General features: G+C 42.1%; 2 protein-coding genes across 2 annotated transcripts in view; one reads left to right on the plus strand and one right to left on the minus strand.

Annotated features, from left to right (window-relative positions):
• Window positions 1-877: 877 nt before the first annotated feature.
• p2rx2 (purinergic receptor P2X, ligand-gated ion channel, 2) lies at window positions 878-10,054 on the minus strand (the record flags this gene model as incomplete). The annotated part of the gene is made up of 12 exons (XM_084323348.1): window positions 9,912-10,054; window positions 9,032-9,167; window positions 7,972-8,043; window positions 4,658-4,733; window positions 4,443-4,539; window positions 4,261-4,341; window positions 3,783-3,936; window positions 3,114-3,244; window positions 2,592-2,682; window positions 1,514-1,579; window positions 1,345-1,422; window positions 878-973 (listed from the first exon to the last, which is right to left on the minus strand). Exons 1-12 carry the CDS (start codon window positions 10,049-10,051, stop codon window positions 878-880), a joined length of 1,218 nt encoding a protein of 405 aa, XP_084179474.1. The 5' UTR covers window positions 10,052-10,054.
• A 4,581-nt stretch (window positions 10,055-14,635) lies between these two features.
• The window catches only part of pes (pescadillo), a 28,866-nt gene continuing 20,989 nt past the window's right edge, over window positions 14,636-22,512 (plus strand). The window contains 6 exon segments of the mRNA XM_084323322.1: window positions 14,636-14,774; window positions 15,440-15,519; window positions 16,229-16,304; window positions 16,306-16,383; window positions 16,713-16,822; window positions 19,303-19,474. Coding sequence (XP_084179448.1) covers window positions 14,751-14,774; window positions 15,440-15,519; window positions 16,229-16,304; window positions 16,306-16,383; window positions 16,713-16,822; window positions 19,303-19,474 — 540 coding nt within the window. The 5' untranslated portion in view covers window positions 14,636-14,750.

The raw sequence follows: 22,512 nt of genomic DNA on the forward strand, positions 1-22,512 counted from the left end.
GGGCTCGAACAGGCAAGCCCAGTGTCTCCGTCATTCGTGGCGAGCGCCTTGCCCACTACGCCACGTAGCCGCCCCTTTGAACACATGCTTTAAGTTAAATTCTATTTTCAAACAACCGTAATGACAAACTACAGTTCAAGTTCATATAGACATTTATTTTTGCATGAAAGTTATGAATAATACACTGAGTGAAACTGGCATAGTTTGTGTTTTGTTGGTGGAGGCTTGTCAGAACTAAAATGGTTTGGTTTATTTTCATGGTATGCATATCAGCATGTTCTTTGTCTTTTTTTCTCAGCAGAGGTTAATATCATCTCAGTCCCTGTCAGTCAAAATAGAAGTGCAATTACATCGACGGGGTTAAGATGGTATTGACGAGGGCACGGTTCGGTATGTGCAGCCATACAAAGAATACATCTCAGGGGGGATTATAAGACACTTGGAACTAAGTATAACTTGTACTCCTGTCTGTTAAAAATAAATGAAAAGAAACCTTACTCATTTGGGATTTGTGTTGCTTTTTTCCTGTTGTACCAAACTACAGAACCGTGACCTCAAAACCAAGGTACGTACCGAACCGTGACCTCAAAACCAAGGTACGTACAGAACCGTGGCTTCTGCATACCGTTACACCCCTAACGGTATTTTGTCTCACAGGTAGACTTTATTCAAGAATAACCAGTAGCTGCCTGCCATTCAGCACGGTGCCTCTGTTTCTCTGGCTTTCCTTCAGTTTGTTGCCACAAAGAAAGAGGTATAGACCATCTAGTACCTGGCCTGTTAAAGAGCTGTGTTGTATGTAGACCACAGAGTTAGGTGTTTAGAGAAGCATCCATACATGGCCAGAGAGGACTGTGGGTAATTAGGATTGGAGGCATCACAGTGGAACACCGTCTGACAGGTCTGAGAGGTTTGAGCTGTAGCTGACGATGGTGAACTCCGTGGAAACAGGCTGGGTGCGTTGTTTACTAACCTGTGTAGGAAATGCAAGAGGACGGCAAAGGAAGCAACAGTTGTGATTGGAGGATCGAGGAAAGAGGACTGGTTTGAGATAGGTAAATTTACTTTATACTTGCAATAAAATGTAATAAAGTAAAAATGTGCTGTGTGTGTGATCTTTAGTTTTACTATCTTGTGGGATCCAAAAGATTTCCCAAAAGAATAGAAGACCCATGAAGACCCATATATACGGTCGGTATATACATGCAAGGTTTGTTTGCCAGACATGTGTATGCATGTTTGTGTGAAGAATCAGGACACACTTTGAGAATACACGCTCACAAAATCAGTGTATGTCCTGTATGTGTGTGTGTGTGTTTGGAAAAGTATCCTTCTTTTCCTTACATTATCAAACTTTCTCTCACTGTAGACCTCGTTCTTGTCAATGAAGGTCAGCAGGACCCAGTCACAGATGATGGAAGACTGTGGTGGACAAAAGAAAACCAGCAGACATGACAAGAATAAGATCCTCTTTTAACATGAACACGGAGAGAAAGAGGAAGTAAAAACTCACAATTCCAACGGATGTCATGGCCGTCATTGTGTTGATGATGGTCGGGATGAGACTGAATTTACCAGCCTGTGAAGATGATAACATGCAAGTAAATATGGAAACAGAGGACTACAGTATGGCAATCCGAGGGGTTTGTTTGGTAAACAACTTAAAGGAACACGCCAACACTATGGGAAATACGCTCACTGTACACTCACACAGGGGGACAAGACTAAAGTCTTTCTCCGGTCTGCATCCCCTTAACAATTGTGTGTATTGAGCTGTACTGTATTGTACCCATTCTGCAATCTGTTAATACAATTTTCAATCAATCAATCAAGTCTTCTCCAGAGTCAGACAAGAAGATAGATAACCAGTTTCCTCTCTCTGCGTTCAGTAGAAAGCTATCTGGCTACAAGATAGCCTAGCTTAGCACAAATTAATGGAAGCGGATACGGACCACTAGCCTAAACAAAAAACACCTCTCCCAGAGTTTTAAGCTATGCTAGTGCTAGTGGTCCGTATCCTAGAGGAAATTGGTAGAAGACGGTAAACTCATTTTTTGTTGCCGTGTTCCTTTAGAAATGTTGTAATGAGGGCGGCTACGTGGCGTAGTGGGCAAGGCGCTCGCCACGAAATCTGGAGACGCTGGGCTCGCCTGTTCGAGCCCAGTGCTCCACATTTGCTTTCAGTTTAGCTGGTCGTTCACACTAATACACATTGGCCGTATTAGGGGGTGGGAAACTAATGGGTGGGGATCGGGCGTTGTGGACAGCGACTCCTACAGGTCGGTTGGTGCGCCTGCGCAGTAGAATCAGGAAGTGTCGGGGGCAGCGTGAGCCTCCCACGCGTTACTCCTCACCACTGAGAGATCGAGCTGCGCAGGTGAAAAAATGCGACTGCTGTTACCTCAAGTACCGGAGGGGACTTGTGCTATGTATGACTTAGTCCACATTGCAGCCGGCTTGTGGGAGGCAAGAAACAGCGTTCGTGACAGGGGAGGGTTGAATTGGATTATACGAAAATTGGGATGGGAGAAAATGGGAGAAAAAGTGGATAAAAAAAAAAGAAATGTTGTAATGATGGATGTTTCACTTACATGACCATGAACTATAACATCCAGACGGATCCCATAGGCCTTGATGAGCGTCCGAGACTCCACTCCGTCATCGCTGTAAAATTTGGCAAACCTATGTATCACAGAGAGGGGGAGGTGTAATAATACATTACAAGTGAATGCCATGGTCATAGATGATAATAATAACATGAATCAAAGTTCAGCGAAGATGGAGTAAAACTGAACCGGAATAAAATGTCTGTTAGGCTGTTTTTTTAATTATTTTTTTAAGTAGGGCCTAATTGAAATTAGTCTGATTATGTTACTGAGTTGGTGCATTATTTCAGTGGATTACATTGCTGATTCAAGTTTTTAAGACGGTGGAATCTCCCAAGCAGGTGGTATCTCCAGACCCCTTAGTGGATGACCATGATCATATTCACGCCATTTTGCTCAGGTTGGGTTCTCTTGGGTGGGAACAGGGTGGAAAGGAACCCCAACCTGAGCGTGACATGAGGGCAAAATGGCCACCATGTTAATAGTGAATTGAACGTCAGAGCTCACCTGTAGTAGTATCCTGAGGTGGGCAGGTCCTTCCTGAGGTCCAGGCGACGGAAGGAGTATGTTGGTTTACAATATGAGGCGTGCAGATCCAGGTTACACTTCCAGTTGATGAAAACCCCAATCACCCCTCCCTGACCAAGACCAGGCAAAAACAATAAGCAGGCTTTCCACATACTTACCATGCTAATAATAATAATGAAATGTATACATCAGGGGATCAAACCCTTTCAGTTCAATCAATTCAAATGGAAATTGCCATGTACTTTCTGAAGTTCGAACATTCGTTCTAATTTACTTGTCTCTAGGTTGGATAATACAACTTATTTTTTTTTTTAGATTTTTTTATAGTTTTTTTTTACTATCTTTACTTTTTTGTGCAGTGGTAGAGTAAACACAACATCGGAAAAGCATACTCTTCCACTACAACTTGCTCCAATAATAAGACACAAAATTATTAAAAAGATTATAATAATTTTAAATACATACAATAGCAACATTTTTTTAATTACATACAATAGCAACAGTTTTTTCTTCTAACATGGGAGTAAAGATGGCCATTGTAATCATTTCATGAAAGGCCTCTATTGAAAGTGCAATTGAAGTCAACCCTGCATTACACATGAGGTTGGGCTAATAACAGGAGTACAGGGCATGGTGCATAATACTTACAGTCCTGCAGAGTTCACTGAACTTCTCTCTGGCTTGATTTGCAATGTAACCCAGACGGAAATTAGGGCAGTATGGTTCCCTCTCTTCGTCATAGTGACACTTGTTGAGATATTTAGCCATTTTGCGTTTCTTTGTTTCTTCTCTAACATTTCCCCTGCCAGAGAGATAAGAAAATGGGCTTTTTAACATCATTGGAGTTCTCATACTCATACATGATGACTTCTTTGATGTTTTTGACCCTCTCTTTGTCTTAAAACAAAGCTGTGCTTGTGGCCAAACTCCTCTTGGTCACACTTATAACGCTTGTGCGTGCGTTTCAAGTTTCAAGTTTTAAGTTTGTATAAAGTACATGAACATTACAGTGAAATGCTTGGTTCTGTATGAGTCCCTGATAATATGCTTCATACAGTAAAAAACACTACAATATGCAACTAAAGTACAACCTAAGTATGTGTGTGTTTGTCAGGGCATACTCTACCTCTGAACTTTAAATTTAGGAAAATGGATAAAGTTCCTGATGAATACTGTGAAATTAATGGCCTCCAATAACGGTGGCGCCCTATTGGAGACAAAAAAGAGAATGATTATACTTTATAACATACAGCGCAGTATAATCACATGACTTCAGACCAACCTTCATGACCTTGTTTTAACCCTTACCGTTCTGCAGCATATTCCTCAATGGGACACCATGTCTGTATTTCACATGTGTTGAAGGTGTGGTTGTAGTACGGAACACATCGCCCAGTTCTCTGGCCTGGAGACAACAGGATAGGTCGGTGAACACAGAAATACTGTAGTAGTACAGCAAATACAGAAGAAGAAAAAAACATAACACTAATAATAATAATAAAATATCCAAATAATCATGGTACCGTGGCCATCAAAGTCAACCTCTCCTAGAATGCAGTCAGAATCTGTGGTACAATTGGCCTTGGCGACGGAGAAATGCTGAAAGAAACAACAACAGTGTTACTCAATCATGAGAGTGATATTCCCCGGCTGTGCTTATAGTATTCCATTACATCACATCACATTACATTACATCAACATCACAGACGTCTTAATAGGCAAACAACAGGTTATCATCATTAAATGGCAGATGAGCTGCGTTGGTAGGGAAATGGGCATGTCATGGGAAAAGATATGAACATGTGTGTATGTGTTCTCTCCATGATATGCTGTAAGATAAGATGAGAGAAGATAAGATATTCCTTCATTGATCCCCTTGAGGAAATTTGGGCGTCATCATAGCAGCATGGGGGAGGGGAGGTACAGGTATGGACAGGGTAATATAAGAAAGACATAAATATAGGCAATAAAATGTAATCTGAATATATACTATGAGTAAAAGTAAACAGTAGCTATACTCAAGGTGCAGGTCTATACATTCTATAACGGTTACTATTACAGGTCTACTACATAATGAATGGTGCTACGCTATTGAGAAAGACACATTGAAGGTTCAATAATGGTGGTCTCAACCCCTATTTAGTCATATAGTCTCTCATTGTTCATGGCTTTTTCGTCACTGACTTAAAGTGCAGCCTACTTGTTTTGTAAACTGTTTGTTTGTTTGTTTGTTTTACTAGGATCCCCATTAGCTGTCAGATTAATGACCGCTAGTCTTCCTGGGGTCCTCAACACAAAATAGAAATAAGAAAAAACTGAAAGCATAAAGGAAATCAAAAATGTATGTTCAACAGTGAAGATACAATTAATTTAATTCACCCCCCCCCCCCCCCCCCCCCCCAAAAAAAACATATATGAAAGGATAACTGAAATTGAAAAATACAATAAGAGAAAATAAAAATGAAATACACAATTTGCATCCTACTACATTATACTACATCAGTTCACTTTATATTTTTTAAACTATTCTTTACTTGTCTTGTGGATACTGGTAGCTTCCTCTTCACCGTCTACACCAACGACTTCCACTATCGGTCAGAGTCCTGCCACCTTCAGAAGTTTTCTGATGACTCTGTGATAGTGCGATGTATAAAGGACGGTGACGAGGGGGAATACCGGGAACTGGTAGTGGACTTCGTCACATGGTGCGATTAAAAACCACCTGCAGCTAAATGTGGCAAAGACCAGGGAACTGGTGGTGGAGCTGGGGAGGAGGAGGAGTGCACCTGTGACCCCTGTTTGCGTGTTGCTTTTTCACAATCCAGTAGTGCAAGAATGTGACAATTTGACCATGTGACCGCGGGAGAGCGGCAGTGCGGAAATAGGCTGTCTCTAAGACAAACTCTAACCTTAACCAGCTCCTTAACAGCGCCTAAACTTAACCGTTCTAACCTTAACCAACTCCGAAACAATGCCTAACCTTAACCTTAACCTTAACCATGCCTAACCTTAACCATAGAAAGAATATTGCCATTCTCTAAGACAAACTCTAACCTTAACCAGCTCCTTAACAGCGCCTAAACTTAACCGTTCTAACCTTAACCAACTCCGAAACAATGCCTAACCTTAACCTTAACCTTAACCATGCCTAACCTTAACCGGCGAAAGAATACACGTTAAAAAAAAATTGATGGGATTCGAACTCGTCAACAACGGACCGCAGGACCGCTGCTCTGCCAGGTGAGCTGAAGCGCCGAATGAAAATCATGGCGGATTACTGCGGCGGTTACATAATTCCGCTCGCGCTCTGCCGCTCCGCTCGCTCTGCCGCTCCGCTCGCTCTGCCGCTCTGCTCTGCGGTTGCCGCGCCTGCCGCGGGGCATGGCGCAGCCAATCAGGGAAAACGCGGAAGCAAAAGCAGCACTACAGGCTTGGCATTAAGCAATAGGCCCTGTTTCCATCAGGGGAGTCGATGTGGACACGGTTGAGGAGTACAAATACCTCGGTGTGCACATCGACAACAAACTGAACGGGTCAAAACACGCAGAGGCACTGTACAAGAAGGGCCAGAGCCGACTCTACTTCCTCAGAAGGCTGAGATCATTCAATGTCTGTACAAGGATGTTGAGGATGTTCTATGAGTCGGTGGTGGCGGGCGCCTTCTTGTACGCTGTGACCTGCTGGGGCAGCGGACTGAGAGCAGGGGACACAAACAGGCTGGATAAGCTGGTCAGGAAGGCCAGTAGCGTGGTTGGGGTGGAGCTGGACTCCCTAGCGAGGGTGGCGGAGAGGAGGAGCCTTGCTAAGCTCCAGGCCATCAGGGAACCCCCCCCCCCACCCACTATACACAGACGTTGCTGACAGGAGGAGCATGTTCAGTGCTAGGCTCACACTACCTAAATGCACCACTGAACGGCACACGAAGTCCTTCATTCCAACAGCCATCAGACTATACAATGCATCACTGTGCCTCACTGCATCACTGAGCACAGAGTGACAGTTACCATCTTCCTGGACTCTTACTTTTGAAACAGCACTGTGCAATACTACACCTACTGTAGACCTCAGTATATTTTTACTGTATTTATTTACTGTATATTTTATTCCATTTTTATTCTATTTTATTCTACTCTTATCTTAGGCAATTTGATTTGTTTAGTTATTCTTATTTGTGACCTGTTCTGTCTAAATGTTTAATGTTTTAATATTGAGCGATTTGCAGTGTCAAATTTCCCTCGGGATAATAAAAGTATTTCTATTCTATTCTATTGTTCCAGTTGAATATTGCTCTATAGTGCACTGTGGGTTTGAAATGATTGATGGTCCTCAAGCTGTGTGTGAACTGTGCCTCTAAGTAAGTAAGTAAAACTTTATTTGTAGAGCGCCCTTCTCAACATGAGTGCACAGAGTGCTTCACGGCATTTTTAAAACATCAGTGGAAAATACAAGAAATAAAACATGTGAAGAGCAGAAAGGAAAACATAAAAAAATTGCTAAAACACAAGAATAGACAAAAAAAAAAAACAGACATGAACAGAGAGAAAACGGCTATGAGTGTTTAAAAAGCCTGCCTGTAGAAGTGGGTTTTTAGCTGCCTTTTAAATTGAGCTCTGAGGGAGCGGTTTTCAGGGCTAAAGGGAGGGCGTTCCAGAGCCTTGGGGCAGTCACCGCAAAGGCTCGGTCCCCTTTTGTCTTGAGTCTGGTCCTGGGCACCACAAGGAGCTCCTGATGGGATGACCGCAGTGACCGGCTGGAGGAGAGTGGGTGTATGAGCTCATTGATGTAGGGGGTGGCTTGCCCATGGTGGGCTCTGTAGGCGAACACCAGCACCACTCACCTCTGCACAGGTTCCTTGCCTCTGATCATAAGTGACCTCTCGTCTCAGTATTATACTGATGACGTCACCGCCCTGTCAGGAAAACATCCAAGCAGGTGTTAATTGAGGGGGGGGTCTAATGCTGGGATGAAAAAGATGACTTAGGAACTATATAATAATAACTTTATTTGTATAGCACCTTTCATACAAAATTGCAGTTCAAAGTGCTTCACAGCAGTAAAAATAAGACAATTAGCAATGTTTGTTTAACCTTTATTTACCCAGGGTATAGGTTCGCTAAGCACGGATGCTATTTTTCAGCTACGCCCTGCTTCACATTCACACAGTTCCATTCAAACCTGGGAGCTGCCCAGTACAACCACAGTCTGACACCGTTGGCCACTGAGCAGTTCCACTTCAGCGGTTGGTGTTAAGGGTATGGGAGAGAATTATTAATTCACTTCCCCAGCCCAGATTTGTTCTGCCGGTCCGGGGGAGCGAACTGGCGACCTTCCGGTCACAAACCCGCTTCTCTAACCTTTAGACCACCGCTGCCCCACATGCACAATGCATAAAGTGCAGACATATAAAACAGATATGTAAAACGAGCATAAAAAAGCAAAGTGGAAAAGGTAAGGCAAATCTCAGTTTTCCATTAGAATCTAACATCCCAATAGGCCTCTTTGTTTATGGTTTGATTCAGTTTTAAAATAGACAGTAATAAGAAGACTAAAATAGAATAGATAGAGTAAAATAGTGCAATAAAATAGTTAGTAAAAATAGAATAGACAGTAAAATGATGCAGTACTGCAGTGCAATAAAATAGTTCAATAAAATAGCCCTCATTTACAATAAAATAATCAGTGTTGATGTAATGAGTCTATAGCAGCATAACAGAGTAGCGCATCGCTATTAACACTTTATAGAACAACAGAGCAATGCATCACTTGAGTTTCTTTACAAAGTTCAGTTACAACAGAGCAGTGCATCGCTCTTATACAGTATATGACAAGGAATGCTAATGGGAGGGTAAGATTTCACCAGTCAGAGTATGTTCATTGTGGGGGTCTGGTGGACTCACTTCCGAAGGTCGCACATACTCCACTGTGTCCAAGATATGGTCTCCCTGACGTGCTGTTCCTTTCATTCTAGTGTAAACTGAGCTTTCTGGATGGGTTTCAGTGTCTTGATATGCCTTCTGACTTATAAAGACATACCTGCAGGGGGATGTCACAGGTGTAAAAGACATTTCACGTTATCAAATTATTACTTGTAGCAGTAGTTTTTCCTTGGATCTATTCAACCCCTTATCTCAAGTGAAGCACTTCAAATACCAAATCCAGGACTTCTAATCAAATCCTGTTTCAAACAGCCTGTAATCAGAATGTATGAAAATGGTCCTATTTGGATCAGATTTCATGGTCAGTAATGGCCTTTGAGACTGTGGCCATCCCTAGACATCAGCTGCTCGGTTACCCGGCCATCAATTATGCTGCACATTTGCTCTGCAACATAGACTAATTGCAAAGTGAGTGACTCATTTCCTCACCACAAAATTGTTATTTTCAGCTTTCAGGATTTTGATATCACAAAACATTGTGTCGTCGTTGGCTCGATGGTTTCATTGAATACACAAAAGCACACAGAAAGCATACTCTACTATTTGAGTGCCTGGGATCCCATCTTTTTTCCATACTCTACTATTGTTTGATAATGTGTTGTGCTAGTGAGGAACACGCTTTATATTTTAAGTCCAAAAGCATGCAGCTTGTAAAGCAACACATACTCCATAACATCTGTGCTTAAACACACATTATCTCAACCCCATGAGAAAAAGCACACAATTAAGTGACCACTTTAACATGATAAAGCATTCAAGTCTTATTCATTATTAATTATGATTATTCATTATTAATTAAATGCAAATAGTCATGCAAAAAAAACACAAGCACGAAGCTTACCAGATGAAATAGGTGATGACCAGGAATTGTACCCCCCTGTATATGACTCCGAGAGTCATGTTTTTGACCACCATTACCTTTGGGGTTTCATAATCCCAGAAACCAAGAATATAATCTTTGATAAACTCACGAAGACCCATTTTGATTTTAAAAGGTGCCTGTGCTCCGGCAGAAGATGTCCTGTGATGTATTTTCTCTCTCTCTCTCTCTCTTTCTCTCTTTCTCTCTCTCTCGCTCTCCCACCCCCTCTCTCCTCTTGCTCCCCCTCCCTCTTCCTTTCTCTATCTCTCGCTCTCTTTCACTTTCTGTCCCCAACCATTAACATAAAGTATATAATAATGCCCAGATCAACCCATTCATTTTTTATTTTGTCCTTATAATTTGACTGTGTATTCTGGCGACTGTATAGCCTAGGATGAGTTTCTTGTAAGATGGTTATAAACAAAAACACAGGCCAACAGACAACAGATATATAGTGGTGACAGTGGCTCGGAGGTAGAGCAGTCGTCTGGGAATCCGGAGGTTCCCTGTTCGATTCCCGCTCCTCCTGGGCAGCATGTCGGTGTGTCCTTGAGCAAGTCCTAATTCCTCCAGATGAGCAGGTTGGCACCTTGCATGGTTGCCTCCGCTGTCGGTGTGTGAGTGAATGGGTCAAATGTGAGTAACGAATTGTAAAGCGATTTGGATAAAAGCGCAAATAAGAGTAATAAACAATACAGGATATCGGGACCACACACACACACTGTTTCTACAATCACACATTTTGAAGTTCATTGATATGGTAAACTTTAAAACTCTGCAAGTTATGTACAAAGTGTAACCGATGGTTTAGCTTGCGTTGTGTTCTGGTGTACTGTCAATAATCAAGCAGGACTGGATCTCAGGTTGTTTATTCACCCTGTTAACCCAAATAACACAGGAATTAATGTCTTGTCTTATCCTTTTTGGCCACAAGATGGCGCCTTGGTTCTTAGATTCTCTTAACAACCAGAGAGAAACTCCATTTTAATTCACATTGAAATAGCACATTGAGTGAAAAGGCGCTCCCATAGTCCAGCAGACTGTACACAGAGCAGACTCCGCGGATGTCCGCGCGGACTCTTGAGCTTTGATCTCAGCGGACAGCAGACCCACAGGTGCGACGCTCCTATTTTCTGAGGCGCGGACATCCGCGCCGCTGACTTGGTGTCACACAAAACGCTGCTCTGCGTTTTGGTTGACATCGAACTGCATTTAATGTGACGCCGCGCGAGCGATTGGTGGCGCGAGGAGAGAGATGAGCCCGTGAAGCGCGCTCTCTCTCTCTCTCTCTCTCTCTCTCTCTGTCTCTCTCTCTCTCTCCCTCTCTCGCTGATAATGTTCCCTCTGATCTGCCAGTACAGTAGAACAGACAGAATTGTGGGAAATGTAGTAAAACTGGAGCGAGAAATGTAGGAAATAGACCGCGGACGTCCGCTGAGATCTGCTGGACTATGAAAGCTCAAAGAGCCGCGCGGACATCCGCGGAGTCTGCTCTGTGTACAGTCTGCTGGACTATGGGAGCGCCTTAATACAACTCAATACCAAAAATAATACAATATGGGTCACTCATCCATCTGTTAAAACAGATACAAAATAATACAATATGGCAATAATAAGATTGACTCATTACCTATTAAACAAATACATTAAAATAATAAACAAAACCACTGATAAGATTCAATCTTTACCTGTGAAAACCCAAATAACACAGGAATTAATGTCTTGTCTTATCCTTTTTGGCCACAAGATGGCGCCTTGGTTCTTAGATTCTAATGGGAAGACATGCAACAGCGTCAGGGTTGAAGTCTACTCAATGTGTTACACAGAAAAGATTGTCACTTCTAAATAACTCCACAGAAAGTGCACAAAAGTTACTCTTCACCATAGGTAGTTAATGTATATAATCTGGTTCATTGCCCAGCAACTTATCCATACATTTACACCACAATAATGCTCTTTTAACCCAAAGATATGTCTAGAACCACAGAGCAGTCCTTACCTCTTAACAACAAGAGAGAAACTGGCGCGAGAGGGAAGCACGCTCAGAAATGAGAGACGCGAGGGGAAATACGTCACTTCGGCAGGAAGTGACGATGTTTCAAAACAAAAGACGTTTGATAATAAAATAATAATAATAAACAAAACAATGAAAAAAGGGTGTTTTGGCGAAATTCACAAGAGGGACATATTAACCTGTTACAAAAGCAAGAAATAATCAATTACCGCTAAATGTAAGAAGCGCATTTCTGGATACAACCTCAGAGGACCATTGAACTTCAAAAAACCTGTGATGATAACAAACCTGAAAATAATGTGTATCTCCTACTCCTCTTACGGAGCCACCCTGTGAAATGGGCTAGACAGAGGATGAACTCAAATATTGTGAAAACATAATTCAATTCAAATCTAGACTAAAGAAAATCTATTTTTGATAGACCAGAAGGGAAGAAGAGTTTTAATTGCATTTAATTAATAAAAATAATACATATGATACTGTATTGTACGTTATGTCATATTACATTATATAATCATATAATTAATCTGCATATTATATTAGACTATATTTACACTATACACTATTATATTATGGTACTATATCACATTATGTGTTGTAAACACTATTATATACTATTATATATACTATTATATACTGCAGGTATACTATACTGTGTACTGTCATGTATGTACTGGTATGTATGTAAATGTAAAAAAAAAACGTAAGTCTTCAGCGGTATTGCCCTAGCCCTTTTCGGGCAATAGCAGCTGGTAAAACGTTGCCGATTTATGGGATGCCCATTGTTATGTGTCCAAAACCCGAAATAAAAAATGACTGAACTGAATGAATGAATGAATGAATGAAAACTTTATTTAACAGATTGCAGAATGGGTACAATACAGTACGGCTCAATACACACAATTGTTAAGGGGATGCAGACCAGAGAAAGACGTTTGTCTTGTTTACATCAGGGTCCCCCATTTTCAATTAATATTGACATTTATGAACATACATGACATTTATGGCATAGGGACATATAGGTATTTAGTACTGATACATTTGTGACATATACGGTATTCAAATATACAGTACTGTTACCCATAGATCCTGACAGAGTATACATATGATGGGAAGGGGACTGTACATTAGGTCGGAGGGGGTGGGTGGGTGGGAGAGAAATATACATCCGGTGGTGAGGAGACTGTACATTTGGAGGGGGTGGGTGGGAGAAAAAAATACATATACGGCGGGGGGAGAATATATATGCGGTGGGGAGAAGACTGTCTATTAGGAGGGGGTGGGGGGTTTGGACATTTACGGTGGCCAGTTTCGAATTGCAGCCTCCCGTAGGTGCTCTTTAAGAGCGGTTTTGAATGTGGGTAGGGATTCACATTCCTTTACAGCAGGGCGTTCCACATTGATGTGGCATAATTGCGAAACGTGTTTAGTCCCTTGTTTGAGCAGAATCTGGGTTTAACATGATTTGTTGATTTGAACTGCCACTGACACGGAGAGAGAGAGAGAGAGATTGATTGATTGAAAACTTTATTAACAGATTGCAGAATGGGTACAGTACAGTACAGCTCAATACATACAATTGTTAAGGGGATGCAGACCAGAGAAAGACTTTCGTCTTGTTTACATCAGGGTCCCCCATTTTCAATTCATCGTAACATATGACATACATGACATACAGATAGACAGTACTGCTACATCTATACATTTATGACATACCAGATTTGCAAATACAGTACTGTTTGTGATACAAAAAGGGTCCAGAAAAAAGAGTATATACATTTGACGTAGAAACTGTACATTGGATTGGGTGGGGGGGGGGGGGGGGGGGGCTGTACATTGGAGGTGGGGGGGGGGGGGGGGGGGGGGGGGTTGGGTAGGAGGGGTGGGGTGGGGGGGGGACACTGTACAACTGTACAAACAAAACTGTACATTGGAATATTGACAAGACCATACTTGGTAATTTACTGTACATTGGAGGGGGTTGTGTTAGGACATTTACAGGGGCCAGTTTCGAATTGCAGTCTCCCGTAGGTGTTTTTTTGAGAGTGTTTTTGAAAGTGGGTAGTGATTCACATTCCTTTACAGCTTTGGGTAGGGCGTTCCACATTGATGTGGCATAATTGCGAAACGTGTTTAGTCCCTTGTTTGAGCCGAATCTGGGTTTAACATGATTTGTGGAGCTCCCTCTGGTGTTGTGATCGTGGTATTCACTGACCTTTGGAAGTATTTTGACATGTACATGGGTACCTTGGTCGTGTAGTGTATCTTGTAGACCAGGCCCATTGCAAGTTGCTGTACTCTGTCGTCTACTCTAAGCCATCCTAGGTTGTCAAAGTGGGCAGGGGTGAGGTGGGTTCTAGGAGTAAGGTCAAGCAGTAGTCTGACCAGTTTGTTTTGAGATGTTTGTAATTTTGTTTTTAGCGCCTTTGAGGTGCTTTGGTACCATGAGGTGCAAGCATAGTCGTAGTACCCTTGAATGAGTGCTCCTGCCAGAGTCTTCAGGGTATTCTTGTTTACCAGTGAGGAGATCCGGTACAAGAATAGAGAGAGAGAGAGAGAGAGAGAGAGAGGGGGGGGAGAGAGAGGGGGAGAGAGAGAGGGAGATTTGTTTTACTCAGGCACAAGAGAAACTACTATTGGGTCCTGGTGTGCCTGCTGTGTGTCCGCTCCGCGCATGTGTCAAACAACACGTGCACCGGCCACAGCGAGTCCAGTGTGGTGATTTGCAGTGTTTACATTTTCGCCTAGACAAGTTTCTGAAAACAACCTTCTCTGTAGTACGTAGAGTTACATATTCTTAATAAATGGGAGGAACTCAAAAGAAAAAGGTAAGAGCACATCATGTAGGAGAATTGAAATAGTTGGTATTCAACTGCGTTAGCTATAATGTTAGCTAACCAGCTAGCTAACGTAGCAATCGTGTGCATGGCTGCGTTGAGAGAACTAGAAGAAACATGTGGTGGGTGAAGGAGTAATGTTTGTTCAGATTTATAATGAACTGGGGGGTTCCTTTCAGCCCTTCCAATAACTACTCGCGCCAGTGTTATTGCGTTGGGTTGTTGGAGGCAGAAGTTGTTGGCTTGGCAATTAGCAATGCTATGCTAGACACGGCAGTAGGGGCACGATGGAACCATTTCTCTCTAACGTTAAAGGAAGCGCACACCAAACTGTTTCTTGCGTTTGCAAAACACGTATAGTACGTTTACCCACATAGAATGACTTAACGTGAACCTGATTATTCCTTGTATGCACTTGCACAAATGCTGGTTGACGTCTAACTTTTCAACACAACTCGAACCCTGGTCCAAGTGTAACTGGCATTTAGTGCATGTCGAGTGTATTTGGTAAGGAATGGAAGGACGGACACGTTGTCATAATAAATCTGATTGAAAATTGTATATCCATTTAATAGTGAAGTCGGGTAACTACCTACCTAGCTAATAATGACAGTAAAAACTTGTCTGGTAAAACTTTTTGTCTTAATTTTTTTCAGTATGAGAGGGGCTCAGCCACCAACTACATCACAAGAAACAAAGCTCGCAAGAAGCTGCAGCTAAGCCTTGCCGATTTCAGGTACAGTAAAGTCCATGCCAGATAATTACTGATTTAAAAACTCATCCCACTCATAATACCAGAGACATTTCAATGGGAGACTAACTAAGTCTGTGTGAACCTGACTCTGCTACAGGGGACTGTTGGTTCACTCTAAAAAGCGGTAAAGACTCGCCTGAAGGCACTTTTCTATTCCATTCTTCTCCAAAAACTTGTTTTCGTGACCACCGCTTCTAATTTTATATGTAATCAACTTGGCGATAACATGCTACGACAAAATAATGGGTCGTTTTGCTGATTTTGCCAGGCATAGGACATTTTTTCACAGTCCGCATGCGCCAAGTTGATAATTTTGTGTGGTCACGAAAACGTGAACAAACAATTCATTATGGTCTAAAAACATGACTGTTTTTGGGAAAAGAAGGCTTTGGACTGTCGTGGTGGTGAGTCTGGAGAAGATTGGAGTAAATAAGTGCCTCCAGGCGGGTTGTTGACTCTGTATACAGGCCCTGTAGCACAGAGTCAGGTTCACACGGCTAATGTCATGTAAGCTACAGAAAGCATTGGATGCCCAGCGCAGCACCTCCCTACTATCCTGGTATCACCCTGATATCGCAATACCAGTATTCGCATACATTCACAAATTTCACAGTATTCCGTACTAGCCACACCAACATCTATTTCTGACCTGTCTGTCTGATTGTTCTGACCGTCTGTGTGATTGTTCCAGACGCCTGTGTATTCTGAAGGGCATCTACCCTCATGAGCCCAAACACAGGAAGAAGGTGAACAAGGGCTCCACCGCCCCCGCGGACCTTCTATCTGATCAAAGACATCCGCTTTCTGTACCATGAGCCCATTGTTGCAAAGTTCAGGGACTACAAGGTAATTGTTGTATACATGCATTATGACACATTCATATTTGCTCTGTGTACAGTATCTTGAATTGCAATATAGTTATGCTCTCCATCTTGGTCAAGATTAAAGGGGCAGTTCACCTGGGGGGGAAAACGCCGGGTATGAGGAAAAATAGGTTTACATTTTTATTTTGAGTGAACTGCCCCTTTAATCTCTTCAGTTTAAAAAGAAAAGGGGGGTGCAGGGTAGAATTGTTTTGAACATTATGTTGAATTGATAGATTGGTTTTCAGATGAGTCCATTCTCTATCTAATCCTAACACTTGTAAATCTATCTAATCCCCTTATCTTGAACAGGTTTTTGTACGTAAACTTAGGAAGGCTTATGGAAAGTCAGAATGGACAAACGTGGAGAGACTGAGGGAGAACAAGCCAACCTATAAATTGGACAAAATCATCAAAGAGAGGTGAGTAGTGTGTCCTCCCCCCAAGTGTAGTGCTAACAAACCAACAGCAGAGGGCAATGTTGAGCACTTTTGATTTCATCTGTGTGAAGAAAAGCAGGGCTCCAGACTTGTCTCGTTCCACCAGTAGCACTGGTGCTACCTACTGAAAATGTTAGTAGCATCAGCACAAAATTTAGTAGCACCACCACATTCATTGCCCCCACACCGTTTTCTATGTCTTCTATTCAAATGGACTGAAGGCCCTTTTCAAATGGAGTCAATTAAAATGTATTATAAATCTCTTATACATTTCTCAGTGTGCACGGTGCACCTTTGCAACGGTCCCCTTCCCTTAGCATTCAGGATTCTGTTTTAGCACTATGCTGTCGCAAAAAAGACTTTGCCGATTTAACTTTATGGTTAAATCGGCAAACTTTTGATTTCCCTGTGTCTGTTTGGCCATATTGCTATATCTTATTCAATCACAAGCCATTCCTGTGAGAAAGAGCCTGCCTTTTCATGAGTTGGCTGGCTTCCCACTATTCTCTCTCGAACGCACACTCATACAAATATTCTCTCCCTTTCAGCGATGAACAATTGAGAAAATAACTTGTTATATACGAATCGATGCTGATAAAAAAAAAACTGGCCTACTATGCTAATATGTCTTTACTACTATACACCCAAAACTAGCACCCAAGTTCAACACTGTTTGAACTTAAAGGGGAACTATCTTATAAATGGCCTTTTTGAGTGTTTAGCATGGTTTCCTAGCTATGTGAACTTATATTAATATGATCTATGTCTCAAAATTCTCATATTGGCGCATTCTTCCAATTCTCCTCTCACAATATTCACCCTCACTGAACTGAGGCCCTGTCCACACGAGCGTTTGGATTTAATATGACCGAAGTTTGAAAAAATAAAACTCCGGCCACACGGTGAACACAGGTGGACAACCGTGTATAACTGCATACTCACGGCAGAGCTGGGATCCCAGCAACCGATACATTTAGTACAATGTAATACAATGCCAAAGCAGTAGGCGGCGATGTTGTTCAGACATGAAGGCCATTTCAACCAATCAGAAAAGGCTGTACGCTCACTAAACTTCCTGTTGGGTCGCGATCTGCCATTAATCAACTGAAGAAGAAGAAGTAAACTTCCTGTTTAGAAGCACAGCTGGACTGGATCATTTTGCCAACGGAACATATTATTTTCAGCAAAGAAAGAAACTGCAATAAACAAACGGATACATTCACTGTGTTCTGCCTCTCATTTTGTTGATGAAACAAAACCATCAGCAACACAATTTACCACCAAGAGCGGATAGTTTAGTCTCACAAAAGACCGCCGGTGTTGTTAGCTACATGCTAATGTGAATGGCTATATCCATGTATAGTATATAGCTTAAATGCTAACGTATTGTGGTAACGTTACCGGTAAACGTTATTTAACACATTGCAGAATGGGTACAATACAATACGGCTCAATACAAACAATTGTTAAGGGGATGCAGTCTGGACTGGGTTCCTTATAACAATAACTTGACAACACATGAGTTTAGTTTAGCTGCAGCTACATGTTTACTCTCAGCGTCAGGTCAGGAATGCGACAAGACATCAGTCGATCACAACACTCTTCAACACAGACGATACATTTCGAACAAAAGTTTGTTACAATCATTTTTATATAACGCTACTTGGGACTGCTGTAAACACTGGTGTAGTTGGCTCTGCTATAATCTCTCTACCCCGCGGTCTGCCGTGAACATGGGGAATAATTGCGACAGCTCTGCTGTAAACACTGGGAATAACCTCGGTTGCTATGCCCACACGCAACTGCAAAACCGCACAACTCCACCCTGGCCACCGGTTTCAAAGACCGCGGTTGCAGTGTAGCAAATCCCCGGTTGTGTGTGGCCGAACAGTGCAACTGCGCACATACAATCACGGTTACATTAAAACCAGCGTTCGTGTGGACGGGGCCTGAGTCATTTGAAAATGTGCCCTATATGTGATGTCATAAAGACACCGCTGCATGTTAATGTTCAGGCGGGGCCGACGCTGCATAGTGGTTTAGGAGCCCAGGCTCAAAACAGCTCGAGATCTTGAGGTAGAAAAATGCTGTTTTTGAGGACTTGATTAGAAATACAAAACAATGAATAAAAAAAATATATATATTACAGAGGTGTTCCATAGACTCACAGGAATTGTGTAAAAGTGCCCAAATAGTGAAAGAAATAGTAAAATAGTTCCCCTTTAATAATGTTACTTAGCTGCCAGAGTTGTACCCTTCCTGCTGACCTGTTGTACCTGTTATAAAATGTAAACGCCTAGTAGTCGTACCATCTCAGAAAACGGTAGCAAAATGTGACTGAAAGGTACAATTAAACCCCTGGCATTAGTAGAGTTGGTCAATAATGTTACTTTATGTGAATTAAGAAAATATAATGAAATAATAATGTGAACAAATGTCACTGCCTTACTCCCGTGTGGCAGGTACCCCACCTTCATCGACGCTCTCCGTGACATCGACGATTCTCTCTCCATGTGCTTCCTGTTCTCCACCTTCGCCCGCACAGGCAAATGTCACGTTCAGACCATCCAGCTCTGCAGACGCCTCTCTGTGGAGTGGATGAACTTTGTCGTCACGTCTCGCGCTCTCAGAAAGGTAAGGACGGGCAAATGTCACGTTCAGACCATCCAGCTCTCAGAAAGGTATGGACAGGCAAATGTCACGTTCAGACCATCCAGCTCTCGGAAAGGTATGGACAGGCAAATGTCACGTTCAGACCATCCAGCTCTCGGAAAGGTATGGACAGGCAAATGTCACGTTCAGACCATCCAGCTCTCAGAAAGGTAAGACGCACAAAAGCTGTGATTCTTCTGCCTTCCTAGAGTGAGAAGGAAATGAGAAGGGTGAAATATTTAGCCAGCGCTACATTCATTCATTCTTTATTTAATCTCGAAAGATCATTGAGAGCAGGCTCTCATTTACAATGACGTAGAGAGGAACAATACATGATACAAAAACAATATAAATACAGAAAAGTCAATCAATCCAAACAATTACAGGCCGAGGTGAAATGGTTGGCTGTTTTAAACTGACCAATGGTTACTAAAGTATTGAGTTTTAAAGTGCTTTGCAAAACATTCCACGTGTTGGGCACGGAAGCTAAAAGCAGGTTTGAGTTTCATAGTTTTCTTTCAAACTTGGATGTTTGGCTTTTTCAGACCTTTAGACTAATTTTTTTTATTTTTTTCTCTTTTTTTCTCCGCCTGATTTTTCTATTTTTCTCCCCATCCCAATTTAGTCGTTATGCCAATTCCCCCCCCCCCCCCCCCCCCCTATCTGGTTGTTGTGCGCATGTTCCTCCTACTGGTCGGTACAAGGGAACCATGAAGTCAACCACATGCTTCCTCCGACACATGTGGAGACAGCCAGTGGCTCTTTTTTCACCTGGCAGCGAGGACTCTCATTGGTGAAGCGTAACGCGAGGGAGGACACGCTGCCCTCACCATTTCCTGCCTTTCGCTGAGCAGGCGCCCAGACCTGACCTGACCTGCTGTCCACAACGCCAGATTACCACCCACGACTTCCCTCCCCCTAACTCAGCCAAACAAGTTAGTATGACGACCGGCCCAAGCTGCAGGGCAATGCTGACTCCGGAAGTCAAGACCGCAGCCTCTTGCATTGGTGACGAGCGCAATCTCCGCTACGCCACCCGACCGCCTAGAGACCTTGTATATGTATAGCTGGAATATTAGAATATGTTTTGCTGGAAAGAAATTAGAGTTATTCCCATGTTTCAGTTTCACAATTATACATGCAAACTGATTGGTGACGAGCGCAATCTCCGCTACGCCACCCGACCGCCTAGAGACCTTGTATACGTATAGCTGGAATATTAGAATATGTTTTGCTGGAAAGAAATTGGAGTTATTCCCATGTTTCAGTTTCACAATTATACATGCAAACTGATCAGCCTACAAACCAAACTAAATATACTTTATCCAGTCTAACCAATGATGATGAACATCTTATAATACATAGCAAACCGATGAAAGTCAACTAAGACCAATTAATAATCGTAGCCAGGGCCGTAGCCAGGGTTTAGAAATTATGGAGGTCCATTAATTTTTTTGGCCCAGACCGGCCCACCATAATCGGTCGGACACCACCCACCAGTACACCATCCTTGCGGTCCCCTTAAATATGCGTACCTACTGTACTATTCCCCCAAACCACTACAAAGCTGGGTAGTAAGTGCCATGGACAAGTGGACCAGACAGTGTACTCACTCGCTCTTGGCTGAATCTTGTTTTGGGTGGTGATGTAAAAACACCTGCATCATAGCAGGCTCAGGATGGGCAAAGTAGTCTATAGCCTGTTCATCCCTGTCTCTCTCCTCCAACCTGGCTTGACTAGACATAAGGAGAGAGAGAGATGATTACAATTAACTGGTACATTCAGGTCCAGAATTGTTGGAATTCCCTGACAAAGATGTGCAAAAAGCTGTACAATTTAAGCAATACCATACTGGTAATGAGCAAATAGTTGTTTATTCAATTAATGCATGGAGCTGTTCCATCTTATTTCATTTGATACTAACTACTTAGTTCATACAGATTTCAAGTATCCAAATATCAATGATGAATATTGCCTAAGGTTTACACAGTTAATAGATCACCGTTTTGTTTTATATTCATGTTCAGAGAGGAGTAATAGTTAGATCTTTGTATGTGTGATTTATATGGCAATTAAATCAATGGTGTGCTAACTGTGCTTGTTTGTTTGGGGAGTTTGACCTACAGTTAATGTGCCTACCACGTGAAGGTGCATGCTCAATGGACAGCACAAAAACTATTTGTGTAGAGACTAGAGCTACCACAGATAGTAATAAGTTATAAGAGTAAGTAATCCATACCATATATATCCTAATAGTTACCTTATTACCATACTTGGCTGAAAATAAACTTTGCTGCCTGTTGTGAATGTGTTTTCCCCTATAGGCTAATACATAAGTAGGCATACATTTTTGCAGTTGAGCAAAATTTGCAGTTGAGTAGGCTATATGTGCTGTGTTTTTATGTCTTCCATCGAGGACCACTTTGGAAATAAGTGTTTTAATTAGGGATGTCCGATATTATCGGCCTAGCGGGCCTACCGATATTGGCATACAAATGTGATATCGGAAAATATCTGTATCTGTTTAAAAAATATATATATATTTGATCATTCTTTTTCTTTTTACATTTATTTAATCTTTATTTACCCAGGCAAGCAAGTAAAAACAAATTATTATTTTATTTATTGTCAAAGTATGCATAATGTTGTGTTAATTACACAACAAGAGATATGTAATGTTAATTACCTGAAATTATTCCGTTTTTGGGGGGGGGGGGGGGGGGGGGGGGGCCCTGCATACCGTAATTCCTCTAATAGTAACCGGGTCTCAAATACAAGCCGGGTCTCTATTAATGGCCGGGTGCGCTCTTGAGCTAAGCAATTATAAGCCGGCCTCCTAATACAAGCCGGGTTACTAATATACTGAGCTGCGTACTGAGCTAGTTACTTGATTTCACTTTGAAAACGTTGAAATGACCAGTGACCACCTGTAATTGCACTGTTTACTATTTCATACAGTACTTGGTTTCAATAAATGAACCCAGTACATTTTACTGGGTTCAAACTGACACAAAATGTTG

Source organism: Notolepis coatsorum (assembly GCF_963971535.1).
Source record: "Notolepis coatsorum genome assembly, chromosome: 10".
NCBI classification, from domain to species: Eukaryota; Metazoa; Chordata; class Actinopteri; order Aulopiformes; family Paralepididae; genus Notolepis; species Notolepis coatsorum.